Source organism: Talpa occidentalis, unplaced genomic scaffold, assembly GCF_014898055.3.
Source record: "Talpa occidentalis isolate TD23 unplaced genomic scaffold, MPIMG_talOcc4v2.1 talOcc4.6, whole genome shotgun sequence".
Classification (NCBI taxonomy): Eukaryota; Metazoa; Chordata; class Mammalia; order Eulipotyphla; family Talpidae; genus Talpa; species Talpa occidentalis.
This window is the reverse complement of record NW_023604972.1, coordinates 40696045-40713238: the sequence shown is the minus strand read 5'-3', so window position 1 is coordinate 40713238 and position 17194 is coordinate 40696045. Positions and strand designations below refer to the sequence as shown.

At 38.0% G+C, this 17194-nt stretch overlaps 1 protein-coding gene across 9 annotated transcripts in view; it reads right to left on the bottom strand.

The window, feature by feature from the left end:
* RUFY3 (RUN and FYVE domain containing 3) overlaps positions 1-17194 on the bottom strand; it is an 80067-nt gene that overhangs the window by 58992 nt on the left and 3881 nt on the right. The window contains exon 1 of one of the 9 annotated variants that reach the window (XM_037529901.2): positions 7070-7861. The exons of 2 other annotated variants lie outside the window; for them this stretch is intronic. In XM_037529901.2, coding sequence (XP_037385798.1) covers positions 7070-7247 — 178 coding nt within the window. In that variant the 5' untranslated portion in view covers positions 7248-7861. Of the gene's footprint in view, positions 1-7069; positions 7862-17194 lie in introns of those variants that run through there. 6 more of the 9 variants (XM_054688195.1, XM_037529900.2, XM_037529902.2 and 3 more) reach the window with 6 other exon arrangements.

Genomic DNA, 17194 nt, shown 5'->3' with positions numbered 1-17194 from the left:
TTTGCAGATTTTTGTGATCAGTCCTTTATCATTAGTGTTGGGTGCAAAAATGTTCTCCCAGTTGGTGGGGTTTCTCTTTGTTTTTGTTATTGTCTCTTTTGCTGTGCAGAAGCTCTTTAATTTGATGTAGTCCCAGCTGGGAACAGCTTTTTAAACTTACATTCTAAACAATATTCTATACCATTAACTATTTTTCCACAGTATCATTTTTAGTGTGCATAGCACAGATGTTCTACAATTTATTGAATTATTTTCCTATTAGGCTATTTAAGTTGACTTTAAAGTTTAGTTATCATAAATCATACCACTGTGATAAATGTGTAAAATTTTGCTTATTAACTCTCATTATTTCCTTAGGATGGATGTCTGATATAATTATTGAGAATTAACTTTTGAAGGTCTTGATTCACATTGAAAAAGCAATTTCCAAAAAGGCGTGCCAATATAAACTCCTACTAGCACAAGTCATGCTCTCCTAGTTTTTACATACTTGCACTCACACTGAATATTATACAAAGATATAAACTTCTATTTTCTAAATAAGATACAGTGAATCAGGAATATGAAATACTTGAAAAAAAAAAACCCCACAGAAACCATAAATTGTGCGTAATAGAGGAAAACTATTCTAAAATTTTTTTCTTTTAAAATGAATTAATTATTTTCTGGTATTATGGTACATTACAAGTTCACTTTAAACAGTACATGGTACAATGAGATTTCTGAAGGAGACAGAAGAAAAATTTTCCCCCAAAGAAATTTCTACACAGTTTCAATCTAGTGAGGCAGACAGTACCCAAGGATTCAAGGGGTGAGAGAGTTGGACTTGTTAGAGAAGGCAGTCAAGGGTCCTTTCCCTCCCTTAGTTAATGTCAGCCTGAAGACTCTCAGGAGAAATAATGTTAAGAATAATATTAGGGTTTTGTTAGAGTACAAAATCAACGGCCTTGCTGGAATAGGGAACTATTACCAAGGAGTTTGGAAAAACATGGAACAAATAAAATTACCCAAATGAGAGCACAAGAAGCTTAGCTAAATAGTAAAAATTAATTACTATTTCATAAAAATCAAAATCAACAAGCAACTATAAACCAGAGACACACTATGGGGGTGGGGGAAGGAGAAGGATTAGGGTCAAAATAAGGGGGGTGGGAATTGTATGGGGAATATAACCAAGATGAAAATACATAAATTGTGCAAAAATGAAAAATGATGTAAAAATATATAAAATAAAAAAATTACTATTTCAAATACTCCATAATCATGAGCACTCTTGCTACCACAGTTTTCAATTCATTTTCTACATTTTTAATTTAGCACATAGAGGTGCTACTTGCCAGCAGGGTCAGTCTCAGCAGTGTGCCGTTTTGCTATGTGGCTGTGTCTGTGCAACTATGTAAAGCTTTTCAAGCACTTTATAAAAAAATGATTGCAGAGAGGAATAAGAAAACAAGCAGATAAATAGCTAAGGTCTAAAATTTACTTGATGACAGTCACCAAGCATTCCCCAAATGACGTATTTTTGGTCTCATTTGAATGCTTATTGGCCAGCTCAGGCTGGCCAACATTGTGTTCAATTGTGTTCAGGACTGCCTGAAATGTCACCAGAGACTGGTAAGATGTCCTTGATTACATGCAGATCTGTTGCTACACTTGTGCTCACTGAATTCTGGTACAGGAGGGCTGCATTGAGGGTTGAAGTTGGAATCCTGGCTTTACCACCTACTGCATCCCCAAACATCAATTTGTAAAATGGGGGTAACACTACCTTGGCTCAAAAGGTTATTGAGGATTAAATGCAGATTTCACTTACGGATTTTTGAGCATTGTATGCCTATATCTTTTTTGGTGGAAGAGATACATTATTAAAAAAGACAAGGGTTGGATTACATAAATAAATGAAAATAGGAAGTCTAATCACATATTTACATGTTACTGGTATATATTATTAATAGTAATAGTTCTATTACTCTATTAATTGGGAGAAATGATTCCTATTAATTCCTATACAAAAGGACTATTAAAACCCACATATTGTATGATTTTGTACATGTAAAGAAATATATGCACTCATAATTAGTGAACTTTTATTCACTGTTTTATTCACTTCAGATTTTAATGTTAAAGAATAATGTGTACAAACAGAGGAGGAAAAAAAATTGCTATTTCATCATCACTCCTAACATTTTGTCCTTTGTGGAGCATGTGCTTTTATTAATGTTTCTGTTTAAAGACATGAAAATTTACTGGAAAGGAAACCTATAAAGGAACTGAAAATAAATACTAAAAAATCTTTCAGTTCTGGTGTTTGGCTCTCTGCAAGTGCTGTCTGTCTACCGCTTGCCCCTAATACCCCATGTCTTCAGTTGATGCTCAGGTAACTCCTGCATATCTTTTAGGTCTTATCTCAAACATTCCTTTAACTGGAAGTCTTCCCAGGAATTGCCTAAGACTAGAGTTTTGGCTCTGCATCTACCCTACTGTAGAAACAACTGCAGTGCACTGATCACCATTTCAGTTATTTGAAGCATCTCCTCAGACATACTTGACAATAAGCTCAGAAAATACCCAGGAATGGGCTTATTCGCTGTGTTGTAGCCTTAGGACCTAGCTTAGGGTGGGATGTAAAATAGCAGAGGGATACTTTAATATATGTTGAATGAAGGGCTCAGGGTGATTTTATGATAAAAACTGCAGTTTTTAAAGCATTTCAGTTTTTTCTCTTGGGTTTCAAACCACACTAAGTATTTTTTTTCCTGGAAAAGTGTGTGTGTATGTGTGTGTGTGTGTATAAAATTTTTAGGATCATGGTTGCCAGGTTAGAAGCCCTGTACTAGACTATGCATGATATGACTTCATACTGTTAAGTATCTCGGTAAACAATCATTTGGCTTCCCCTGACAAAATATCCACCGGGACATGCACTTTTTTTACTAAAACACATGCAATCCTCAGATAGGATGGGACTACACTAGCATACGGTGATATTAATGAATAAAAGTACATCAGTAAATGCCAAAGGAGTTCTCTCCCACAGTCACTAAGTAACACTTACCATTTCATTTTCAGGGGATATTTCCTCACTTATATCACATCAATAGATTACTCCCCAATGGAATGGAGAAACCTGATCTCAAACATACATCCATGCTGTCATATGGGAAATGTGGTCACTTTCAGTGTGATGGCTTTGAAGCAGGATTGTCCTTTGGCAACTATGTAGTAGGTTTACACTTGTTTTTACAGTAGCCTCTAGCATGCTTTACATGGACTATGAAATCATTGAGGGTAAGGGCTATCTGTTTCTTCGTCCCTAGAAATAGACTTTTCATTAAGGGATACCTAATAAATATTTCTGACCAACTGACAGATCAAATCACATTCCTTGCATATAGTACAGTATCATTACTATACTCAGACGTTTTGTGAAAGCTATTTCTTTATACATGACAGTATAAATGCCAGGTATTCTAACTGAAGACTAAGGCAAATGCAATGACAAGGGGGAAACTGCCCTGTTATGCAATAACAGCATGTATGAAGCTTTCCCTCATAGACGGTTGTCCACAGTAAACCTCAAAGACTTGAGCAAAGGTTCTCTTCTCAATGTGTCTATTCAATATATCATTTCTTTATGGTCTGTCTCACTGTCTTTGAGGACATTTTCTAAGTCAAAAAAGGAATCACAAAGCTACAGCTGTCTTTATAACCAAATTCTATCATTTATTAAACTGATTATCTGTGCATTACCTCTCAATGTTGGATTCTCTATTTTTAAAAGGTTAGGAACACAAGTATTTCTTGATAACAGCTTTATTTTTAACCAATTACTTTCTTGTTTATTGAGGCACAAGAAAGGACAATGCTCAGACAGAAATTTAAGCTATTAATGTTCATCTTTATCTAGTAAAGAACTGGTTTAGACTGCCCCAGAAGGTTAGGCATAAAAACAGAAATACATATTAAAATGGTAATACATTTAAGAATGTGGCTTAAACTGTAGACTCAAATTGCTCCATTAATAAAAACACAAATAACCTTAACAGGATGCTTGACATTAATCATTTCATTTAATCCTCCTAATCTACTATCAAGCAATTATCATACCTAACTGCTTGCTATACTCAAGTTCCACCAGTTCATTGGGTGCTGTTTACAATGGACCACCTGCACCCCATATCTGTCTGGTGGTCACCTAGTCTTTTCCCAAGGTCCAGCCCAAGACTCATTTGCTTGATGAAATCTTTTCAGAATCTGGGGCCTCTCTGGGGGTGCAAGGGGTTAAGACGCAACCTATGAAGCTATTCGCAGCCACTGCAGCACAAGTTCGAGCCCCAACGAGGGAGCAACCTAATGGCACAGCAGACTTCTCCTGACTCACACACTGTGTATTTCAGTCAATCCGCCTGTTCTGTTTCCGACTCTGTCTCTGGTGAATCTTCTCACACCCCCACTCCTCTGGCCTGTACCCCAGTTCTTGTATGCATAAATAAATAATTTTTTTTTTTTTTAAAAAGAAACCTTTCCAGGATCTTTTCCTCCCCTATGACTCCTATGGAGTCAATCCCATGGTCTTTCGGAGAAATATATTTTTAATCAGTTGTTGCTGGAGATTTGCTTCTAGTTTTAAATAAAAGTGTATTTTTAAAAAAGGAGAAAGAGAACATCTCCTTGACCATCAATAAGCACTGAAATAATGAAGTGGCTGCTTTTAGGCCCATGTAGTTACGTGTTAAGCTAGGGAGAAACTCTAGTATACACTGGCCTCCACTGTGGCCTGCAGAGTGAGAGGCAGAACTCTGTTTTCAGAAAACAAAACTTCTACTGCTGAGACCATACATAACCAGTCTACATTATTATCTTAAGAGGATACATTATTCTTTTTGCCCATTTTCTTTCAAGGGGCCCCACTGTGTGTCCAGATGTCTTTCCCTTTATGAATTTACCAGGAAATATTCTGTGAATACTACCATCTGTCCAGGCACAGGTGCTCCATTTTGTCAAAAAGGTTAAGATTCACAAAATCACTGTCATGACGACCACCACTTAAATGTTGATAGAAAAACTAAACCTAATAATTGTCACTGATATTAACATTAAAGCAGACACTTCTTGGTCCAAGAGACTGTTCAGACATCAGACTTAGCCAATGGAGCAAGAAATAAAAGCCCTGTTAAGCACAATCTGGTTTCCTATCATTAAACCTACATCATTTTCCTATCATTAAACCTGCTTACCTGTTCTTTGCTTTCTTTTACTATTTTCATTTCTAACCATTTGAAATTATTGCTTCTGTTGCCCAATTTAAGACAAAATTCCAGAATTCATTGTATTTCCCTATTTTTCTCCATATTCTCTATAATTGATTGTAACATGTTGGAAACCTCCTATTTGTCTGTTTTCCTTAATCAAAGCATATGCCACTTATCTCTTCAATTATAGGTTTCATGTATTTTCTGTCACAAATTTCTCCATGAAGAATTTAAACAGCATCACTATAAATGTGTACATGAACCAAAGAGCTCACTTTTGCTCACTCATAGGACTCTTGTTCAGAAAAAAACACATAATCAAATACTAAAATTGTTAAAAATTATTTTTGAGACATGAACACTGATTTTACGAGTAAGGGAACACTTCATATCGCATGACTTTCAAAGTGGGCGAAAATATTTTTGTAAAACAACATGCAAACTAAGGCATTTGCTAAAAGACTTCATGGTATCCTTCTAAAAATATTGTTCTTTTTTATAGATTCCGAAAGATTTGGTGACTGTTTTAAACAGTGCTGGTATTGTATGAAATTACAGTTAATGTTTCCTAACATTTGTGCACATCAACATTTAGAGCCAAAAGAAGCTGTCCAAATGGCAATCAACTGTGAAAAGACTCAAAGGTCTTAAAAATTACTTAAACATGCCCCTAAAGACACCCCAAATGACTGTTTTGTGTTCTGTGATGTTAACTCTCTTTAAAACTTTCTCAAGGTTAAGTCTGACTGGGAAACCAAAACCCCTATCAGACATAAAGGGTGAATCTGAACCATGATAAGATTCCAACACAAGGTCAAGGACAGAAATCACTTTTCCTAACATGATCTACTATGTGCCATTTACCTTATGACTTCTGTCCAGCAGCTATCCTAATCATCAGTTAGATATTTATGAAGACTTTCTCCCATATGACAGCATTTCTGCCTTCACTGTTTAAAACACTAGCTAAGAGGCCACTACATAAAAAAACAAAACAATTTATAGCTATGATTCAAATTAACACTCTGCTTTATGGTATTGGGTTAAGATATTTACGGGCAGAAGCTGAAAACCTCTCATAACTTAGAAAAGATTCTTGGATAAAGTCTTGAGTCAAGAGACCACAAAAGTTTAAACGAGACTGACAGTGCAAATTTCAAATGGGTCATCACAGTTACAACAAATAACATTAAAAAATCAATAGCCAATAGATCCCATGGGTAGGGATTACCTTATTAATCGTGTTTGCATTATGATCTTAAAAGAGTCTACATTCATTAAACAGTGCTAAATATAAAACTGTTTTCTCATCTAATAATCCATATTATCAAAATACATGATAATGTTTTACCAAATGATTTCTAGATGTCATAATCTTAACATCACACCTGATAAGATACACCTTGAGTATTTCAATTCTATCATGTACAATCCTATGATTACAGTCATGTTGTTTTAACTTTATTAATCACTACAATTTCTATAATATTCTAATATATAAATCAAGGTAATAGTTTTTCCATTATTGTTTAGGATCACGTATTATAAGTGACCGCAAATGTTCTCATTAGAGGCATAAAGACAAAGAACTCTTAGCAAGTACCTGCATATTTTGAAAGCACATCTCAGGGAGCACAGAAAAAAAATTTGTTTTGTCAGTAAAGGAGAGAAAGGGATCTGGGTAGTAGATAAGGATGAAAAGTCTTCAGGGTTGTTAATAATTTAGAATATGGGTCCTTCCTACCTCCTCCTGCCTCCCAGCCCATGGAAACAATGAGAATGCTGGTGAGATATGAGTGGACAGAGTCTGACCATACCTTCATGGGTAGGCTCTGGGTCAGGTGTAAGTGAGATGTCATCCAGCTCTCGCAGGCAGAGCCATTCTCCATCCATAGACACTCGGAATTTGCAAAGGTAGATGGTCTCCATGGCAGCCTGTGTGATCTTGTCAGTGGTGGGGGTTGGCATATCGGTCGGAGGCGTCAGAGCAGACATGATGACTCAGCTGGGACCACAACACACACACACACACACACACACACACACACGAAAAAAAATAAAAACTCCTCACCAAACCCCCCAAATCCAAAGCTCTGGAACAAAGCTTTTAAGAAAAGGGGTAGGGAAGGTTAATAAAAAAAAACCACAAGAACCAACTGTTTAAGATAAACAATTCTATACTATCTTTTCTCAGACAGTTCCTACCACTTAGCAAAATAAGATGATTGTCTTCTCTCAGTTTCCTCTTCTTCTAGCTTCCCTTCCCTACCCCCTTCTTTTTCAGCTGAGCTATAGGCTTGAAATCCTGTACAGCCAGCCTATGCCACCATAGCAGGCTTTAAAAAACTGGCCTCTGCATGAATAAGTGAAAAATCCTCCTTCTTTGTGCAGGAAAAAAAAAATACAAAAGAAAAAAACTGAACAAGAAATAAACCTATACTTTCAATTTAGTCTAAAAAAATCTTTAACTGCAGAAATCACTTCCAGGATCTGCTCAGAGCCGGGATGCTGAGTTCTAATAGGATTGGTTGTGCGCAGTAAGCAGGGTGTTGACCAAAATGGCTGACTAATGAACTGAACTGAAAATTCAGGCTCATGTGACCAGCTGCTCTGAACGTAGGGCGAGCAATTCCCAGGATGCTTTATAGATGCTGCTGATGCAGGAAGAGCAATTAGGCTGTTCACTCTCATCCTGCACAACCCACTTCCAGACTGTGCTAGTCAAACTGTGATCAGACATAACACAATGAACATATCCTCATCAATTCCCCTTACTTGGGGATAGGAGAGCTAGCTCATAGAAGGGCAATAATACTAGGAAATGCTCCATAGCAAAGATGATAAAGAAGCAATAGATTAATGAGCGTATAAGTCAACTTTTCCTTTTATTCTTATACATTTAACTATTTTTTTTTTTACTCTGCTAACGGTGCTGTTTTGAGAAAGGCAAAGCAGATTTTCAGTTTAAATATCATACTGTAGGCATTTATCATACTGTGTTCTTTCTCCAAGAACAAAGAACTGACTTTTTAGTCTGCACAGAGGTGCAAAAAAAAAAAAAAGGTTAAAAAAGTAAAATCCTTCCTGATCAGTAGCAATTTCCCCTCTTAATGAGGTTGCTGGTTGCTGTTTGTCAGGTTTCTGCATTAGGCATGGATTATGCATCTAGAAGACAGAGCTATGCTGTATTTTAAATATTCTTTCATTGTGACTCCCTTGGTGAAGCAAGGGGTTAAGTCTCAGCACTATGAAGCTACCTGCAGCCACTGCAGCACAAGTTTGATCTCTGGGTGGTGCAGCAGACCTCTCCTGTCTCGCCCACTGCTCCCCTCAGCAGTGTATTTCAGTAGATCTGCCTGTTGTGCTCGCCACTCTGTCTCTGGTGAATCCTCTTACTGCCCCGCCCCCCCCCCACAACTCTGGCTTACACCTCAGCTAAATAAAATAAATATAAATAAAATAAATATTTTTTAAAAAGATTTTTTTTATTTATGCACACAATTAACTGGGGTACAGGTCAGAGGAGTGGGAGGAGTGGCTGTGGATAGCTTCATAGGTTGCATCTTAACCCCTTGCACCACCAGGGAGGCCCAATAAAATAAATCTTTAAAAAAAAATTCTTCCATCCAGGAGCTTCAGAAGGGCACTTGTCATACTCTCCCAAACCAACCAACCGACTCACTCATACCTCAAGCATACCTATATTATCTATATCAAGCATTTATAGAATGGTGGCAGAAATGTTAAGTATTTGCTCTCTGAGCTACATGAATAACAAAGAGATAGGGATGGTATGGATTTTTCTGTGAAAATGTTTTGGATGATTAAAAACAAAATTTTTTTCCCACTTAAGGGAAAAAATTAAGGGTTAAGGAGGAATATGCAACTTTGAGCAATAATCTCAAGATGATTTATTGCATTCTAGGATTTCTTTTCAGAGGCATACCTTGATTCATTAATTTTGAAAAACTGGAAGAAATAATTTTTTCTTGAAAATCATTAAATATGTCTTCTTAATTTGAGACTGAGCTCAAAGAAACACTAAAAGCCAGATTCCATAAGTAAACAGGCATTTTCATATTGTTGGAAGGCAAAGTGGTACAGTGTAAGCTAAGAATGCATTTATACACAAACACACACGCACACACATATATAATATGTGTATTTATAATTGGGGGAAATCAGCAAGTTACTAAGGAAAATAAAATAGAGGTTTATTCATTTCTACTTAAATCCTTCCAACATTATCTTACACCTGGATGCAAGTTATTTATTTATTCATTCATTCATCCATTCATTTGTTCTTTTGTTCAATATTCACTAAGAGAAAGCACATGGCATACTGAACACTCATCCAGCATGCAGCAGTAAGAGAGGATCATTTCAAAACACAATAAGCAATCATTAAAACTTTAAGTCAAACTTACTCGGAATAATTCTTGGAACCAGTGTAGCAAATAGCCCTACCTATCTGTACACAAGACATCAAAACTCTAGGTCACTGAGACATTCCTAAAATATAGAGCAGTTAATATATGAATAAATCTGCATGTTCTAGGGTTCAATAATACCAGAGTTCAGTCCGTTTCAAACCATGACAAACAATCTTTGCATCAAACACCCAATAAACATTTACTAATCCAGGACAGGAGCTCTGGATTGATTACAACATACCAGCACAACAAGAACATGCAGGTTTCAATAAATGAAGAAACTTGGTTAACATTCGTTCTAAGTCTTCTTATCTCTAGAGAGGAGACAGGAAAATGAACCCTCTTCTCTCCAGGCAGAGAACACAAGGAGTAAAGCCAGAAACAACTAAAATTTTTCCATGGAACGCAAAGTCCACCTGCACTGGTTATTCTTGAGTTTCCCACTGCTATCAGTTTGAGGAGGTGTTAGCAGTGTTTCAGAAATAGGATTTGTAGGTGGGCAGGAAAACCTGTATTTCCACTAAGTTATACCTGTTTTCAGGAAAACACCCTTGAGTCTTCAGCATGAAAGATTATGCACTGTTCATAAGCAATGAATTTACTATTGTGGAAGACTAACAAAAATAACTCTAAATATTGCTTAATTGGTATCTCTGTTACTGGGTTTTTACTAAGTAAACACATCAGCTTTAATATAAGAATAATATTTAGTCATTAGGAAAACATCCAAACCTTGAACTTTTTTTAATTCTTTTTCCCCCCTCACAAACACACTAACTATAAGCTGTATTGAACTATTTTCTCACTTCATTCCACATGCGAATAATGGCACACATTTTTAAGATGGCTGTGGTCCTAAAATAGAATTAAAAGACCTATGTGAAGTTCAAGTCCAAGATGATGATCTGAACTCTAGCAGTTTTAGTGGCTTACACAGCCTGAATTTTCCACTTTATAACTGATCCAAAACAAACAAGATTCACAGTGCTAAGTCAGAAGTCACATTCCTCATAAAACGTATTTGTATTCAGCTGTTACTATTAGAAGACAAAGACAGATTTGTTATCACCAACATCCGTGTTATTCAATGTGGAAAAATTATCCCTTAACAGAGTTATCACTTATTGAATTTCTATTTACTATTGGATGCTTTATTAATGCCATATCAAATTCTCACAAGAATCCTGTAAAATAGATACTATTATGCCCTTTTTACACACAGAGAAAGCAAAGGCCCAAGATCATACAAATAGCAAATGGCAGATCTGGAATTCCAAATTGTTTCTGGTTTAGATACTCCCAAACTCCCTTGGTTTCTTTGATATTCCGTAACTTCAGCACTCTACCCCAAAGATAAAAATTTTACTCATGGAAAATACAAAGAAACAAAATAACAGGTAAGGTCTTCATGAACTTGCAACAGATCTAAGATATGAAGAGGAAATTTTTACACCTTAATGCTTCACAAACCATATCTTTTATCTAGTCAGTTTGATTTAAACATTTAGTTCAGGTTTTTAGTAAGTGGGCATTATCTGAGAAACTGAGAACCCAGCTAGATATTTCCTGCTGTGTGCTGACAAAAGGTAAATCCAATTCTTTACTTGGCTATTCTACTAGCTAAAAACCTTACTAAAGTTCCCTCCACATTTATGCACTCAACTGGATATATTAGGAATACTTCATACATCTGGAAGTGAAAAGATAAATGAAGGGGGAATTATTTTCTAGAATGACTCATTTTAGAACTTTTTTAAATAGCAAACTTCAATGTATAATTTTAATTTTTTAAAAGATTTATTTATGCATACAAGAACTGGGGTAACAGCCCAGAGGTGCAGGGATGAGAGGATTCACCAGAGACAGAGTGGGGAAGAGAACAGATTGACTGAAACACACTGTTGAGGGGAGCAGTAGGTGAAACAGGACAGGTCTGCTGTGTCATGTGGGTCAGCTCCCTGGTCCACCAGAAGATTGAACTAGTGCTGCAGTCGCTGCATCCGAAGATAGCTTCATAGTGCTGTAACTTAACCCTTTGCCCTATAATTATAAGGAAGCCCTATAATTTTAATCCTTAAAAAATATAACCAATATCCATGAAACCAGTGCCCACCTGCAGAAATGGACCAACAACGTACATTCATGAGCCCCTTCTCGCTTGTGAATTTCTGCCTCCCCTCTTAACGCAACTTCTTCTTTACCATATTTTAAAAATATTGTTACAAACATACAGATGCCTAAATAATATATTTAGCTTCAGCTTTTTCAACTTTTTTTTAAAAATAGATTTATTTTATTTTTATGCATACAAGAGCTGGGGTACAGGCCAGAGGCGTGGGGGTGGTGGTGAGAGGATTTGCCAGAGACAGAGTTGGGAACAGAACAGGCAGAATGACTGAAATACATTTCTGAGGGGAGCAGCGGGCGAGGGCGAGTCAGGAAAGGTCTGCTGCACCATGTGGGTTGCTCCCTTGCTGGGGATTGAACTCGTGCTGCAATGCTGCAGTGCCTGCAGTCAGCTTCATAGATTGCCTCCTAACCCCTTGCACCACCAGGAAGGCCCCAGCTTTTTCAACTTTAAATAAAGGGTTTCAGGGCCTCCCTGGTGGTGCAGCGGTTGAGCGCTGGGTTGCGAAGCTGCCCACAGCCTCTGCAGCGCCGGTTCGATCCCCAGCTGCTCCCCAGCCACCTGACGAGGGTCCCACATGGTGCGCAGACCTCTCCTGCCGCCCGCTGCTCCCCTCAGCAGTGTACTTCGGTCCTTCTGCCTGCTCTGCTCCCCACTCTGGCTCTGGTGAATTCTCTCACCCTCCCGCGCTTCTGACTGTACCCAGTGCTTGTATAAATAAATAAATAAAAATAAATCTTAAAAAAAAAAAAAAACAAAAAAAAAAACCAATAAATAAATAAATAAATAAATAAATAAATGGTTTCATACCATATATAACCTTTTAAAACTTTTATTGAACATTTTATTTTCTAAGATTCACCCTCATTGTAGCATGTAGCTATAATTTATCCCTTTCATTGCTGTATTAGAATGTATTATTCTATTGTAGTATGAATAATTTCCTGATTCATTTTTTTGCTGGTGAACATTTGGGCTATTTCTAATGTTTAAAATTTTAAATGATATAGTTTACATACTTCTCAGAAATAGATTTCTTCTGGGCATGTCATTCTTTTTTTCTAAAGTTTTATTTTTATTTATTTATGCATATAAGAACTGGGGTACAGGACAGAGGTGTGGGGGCGGGAAGAGAAGAAGGATTCACCAAGGAGAGTGGGGAGCAGAACTGGTGGAGCTACTGAAACACACTGCTGAGGGGAGCAGTGGGTGAGACAGAAGAGGTCTGCTGTGCCATGTGGGTTAGCTCCCTGGCTGGGGATTGATCTCATGCCTCAGTGACTGACAATAGCTTGATAGTGCTGAGACTTTAATCCCTGCGCCACCAGGGAGGCCCCATGTCATTCTTCTTAACAGCTTATTTCCTTAATAGTTTTCTCCTACTACCTAGTTCCTGTTTTGGCTGTGATGGTGTTTCTTAGATTTATCAGTCTGCGCAACTAAATCAGTTTGTAAAGTTCCCAAGGCTTCTTGGACCACAGCTTTACAAATTAACAAGCAAAATCTCCCATTTCATGAATTGCCTTAAGCAAAAAAAAAAAAAAAAAAAAAAGGTTTCCTTGGGCCTCCCTGGTGGCACAAGGGGTTAAGCACGACACTGTGAAGCAATTCAGACTCTGTAGCACGAGTTCAATCCCTTGCCGGCCAGGGAGAAACCCAGATGGCGTGGCAGACCTCTCCTGTCTCACCCACTGCTCCCCTCAGCAGTGTATTTCAGTCAGTCTGCCTGTTCTGTTTCCCACTGTTTCTGGTGGATCCTCTCACCATCCCCGTATCTCTGGCCTGTACCCCAGCTCTTGTATGCATAAATAAATAAATCTTAAAAAAAAAATTTCTTTATCATGATGATATTGGTAGAAATTTTACAACATTAGCAGAAAGACATTTTTGCTAAATTATGGTTATTCAATTGAATGATCATGAGTTTTTCCCCTGCTCTAGTCCCTCCTCCTGCTTCCTTCCTGTTCACTTCCTTCCCTCTCTCATAACCAAAGTCTATTATGTCCAACTCTGATGCTGAGCTTTCTTCAATTTCAGATATATACACATGGTGGGTTTGTTACTACCTTGTAGATATTTGTTAATACATTAAAAAATGGATGATAAAAAGTGACTATGAAATGATTATACCTGAGAAGCCCAGTTATCATTTTTGTTGGAAACAAATACAAACTGGGATTATTACAATACATTGTCTTTTTGTTTGTTAATACTAACCAGCATAAGATTAGAAATAACCCCTACCTTAATAACTAACCTTGATTTCATGGATCACTGGCAGGAGGCAATGATTTACACATGGAAAGCTGCCCATTACTTTTTCAGAGGACATTAGGAAATTTACCAACTTCTTATCTCACTTTATTCAGTTAAAAAGAAACTAATTCACTATCGTCACAAATGGCTCCATAAGAAGAACTTTGCCTGCTTTCACACTCACTATACTTTTGTTTAAAAATAGCACCTACTAAATATCAGATACTCAATAAACACTTTTTGGTATACAGAGGTAATCTGAAAGCCCTCTATAGTCTTGCAACGGTATATTTCCCTTCTTCTTTTTACTTCAACAATGAAAACCCCAAGTTCTAGAAAATCAAGTTATATTTATATCCCAACAAACAAGTCATTCTAACACAGACTTTATTCATTTGAACTAATATATTCATTCATTTTACACCCATGGACACCTACTCTATGCTAGGGATATGAAGAAAGAATATGGCAGCAGACAATTACAGGGAATAAAGAAATTCCTAAGTTATTGTCACAGAGGTTGCCAGTCAGTACTGTTTACATGTATAAATAACTATTTTCTCTATCAATTGGTGACTTGTGAATTTCACTCATTAATTCATTTTTAGCAAACAGTGCTTTAGTAGATCTAACAAAGAATTAGAGGTTTGCTGTTGTCTGAAAATGAGCCTCCAACGTAGCATGTGTTCCAGCCAAGGGAGGATGTGAAGGAGACAGAGAGAGCAAGTGATTCTGGAGTCTGAATGTCCATGGTAAATCCTAGATGCACCACTGAGAATCAAAGTAACCTTGGCAAATCACTTGTTTCTTTACTGACAAAATGGAGATAACAATACAAGCCAATATTTAGCATGCTTCCTCCTCCCGCTCCCCTGCACGGGGCACAAAGTAAACCATCAGTAAATATCAGTCATTATCATCATTACAATAAGTGCTCTTGCTTTTCAGAGTTCTGGGAAAAAAGACAACAAAACCCTATCAGGACATGAACTGAAATTCAATATGGATGAATGCTTTTGGGAGGCAAATGAAAGTAAAAAGGAAATCTGAGCAAAGGGTATGCTGGGGCATTTCTTGGGACTTGGGGAAGGACAAAGAAAGATAAGCCAGGATTTTACTAAGCATTCCTACCAGATGACCAGATTTTCAAGTTCAGAAAAGGCAGTGAGCGAAAGCAGATGAAGGTGCAGAGTCCCTGGATGTATTCTAAAGAGAATGATATTCTAAAGAGTAACATGCTAAAACAACTTCTGCTTTCTAAATGCCTCTTGCTGTCAGTCTGCCAGTCTCTCCTCTGCTATGGATTATGAGGTGGCAAACTCCCCCTGAGACTGACCCTGCATTCCACTGACACTCCCTCTGACACACGCTGCCCTGTCCATTTGGTATGGAACAAGTACACAGCCAACCACTAAGATGGACTCTGAAGAGAGAAAAATCATCTTGGCCAGTAGCCTAGGTGGGTAAAATTTAGAAAGACAATGAGCTTCAACTATGGCTACCACAGAGGACATGACTCTATCATGACTTACCCTCTCAAACACCATTACTTTGTAACTTTAAAAGCATTCTTTTCATATAATTTCATATAATTTCGAGCCAGTTCTTTTATTCTTCTGGTGCACTACTCACGTACCCAAATTTTAAGGAATTAGATGTTAAGGAATTAGAGGTTTGCTGCTGCCTGAAAAGGAGTCACCAATGTAGGATTGTAACAGGGAACCTCCCCCTTTCGCCAAATCTGTTATAGGACAGGGAGAGGGGCAGCCCAAACCCCGCAAACCTGCCTATTCTAAATGGGTTCTGCCATCCGCCGCATCAACACAAAACATATGAGACTTTAATGGGAAGGAACTTTAATAAAACTAGGAAACAATACAGGTAAGGCAAAGAGTCTAGTTTCTAAATGAAGCACCCAAAGTTACCCGTCCCCTCGTGGGTAAAAGTCCATCCAAATGGGATTGGCCCAGAGCAAAGCCCCAAAGCCTGCCACAAGTCTAAAGCATCTTCCAGTGGGGACCCACAGCAAAGGGTCAGAAATAACCAGACAAGCCCGGAAGGAAAAGAGCAAAATCAACATCAAGATAAAAACTGCCATTGTCACCTCCCCATGGGTCTCACCCACATCTGTGTCACCCAGTCTACGACCAAAAGACAAGCGCAGTTTCTTCACGTGTCTCTAGGCTCCATGCGCCTCCTCCAGGTCTCCTGGCTCCATCCTGCTTCCTTCCTCAGTCTCTTCTGCAGCTTCTCCTCTTCCTGCTCAGCTCCACCCTCCCTTGGGTGGGGCAGGGAACCTCCCCCTTTCCTGGGGACCACCCTGTTACAGGATGTGTTCCAGTCATGGGAGGCTGTAAAGGAGGCAGAGAGAGCAGGTGGGTTCTGGAATCTGAATGCCCATGGTGAGCCACTTCACACTCCAGGAAGAAGCTTCAATTTTTTATTTTAAAGATTTATTTATTTATGCGCACAAGAACTGGGGTGTAAGCCAGAGGTGTATGGGGTGAGAGGATTCACCAGAGAGAGTGGGGAGCAGAACAGGCAGATCTACTCAACTATACTGCTGAGGGGAGAGGTGGGAGAGACAGGTCAAGAAGAGACAATGGTCAAGAAGATGAGCTCTGGAGTTAGACTATTCAGGAACATGAATTCATTCATTGTACAACCACTAAAAAAAGGATAGACACTCATACATGAGACGTTTTAAGCTCTCTGGCACATAAAAATATTCTTAAGTCACATTCTTTATTCATAATTGTTTGGATTACAGAACATTTGCTACTCAATGGAATGTTTTAGGATCCTCTCCTGTGCTAAGGGAGAGAAGCTAAAATCAGAAATACAGGGTAGATTCTGCCTATAAAGAATGAATCTATGATCAAAGAGAAGAGCAAGACAAAGTGCATGACTCAAAGATGACATCTAATATTCTGAAATTGTTGCTTGGTCAGTGAGAAACAGATCTGACTTTTTGATAATGTCAGATCAGAGGAATAGGTAAAACAAACAAAGGATGGCAAAAGAAAAGTTGGCTGGGAAGACAATAGTGGTAATAAAAGCGGGCTCAGAAAGGCAAGCTCCAGGCACACCTCAGGAGCTCAGGCTATGGCATGTCATTTCAGCTC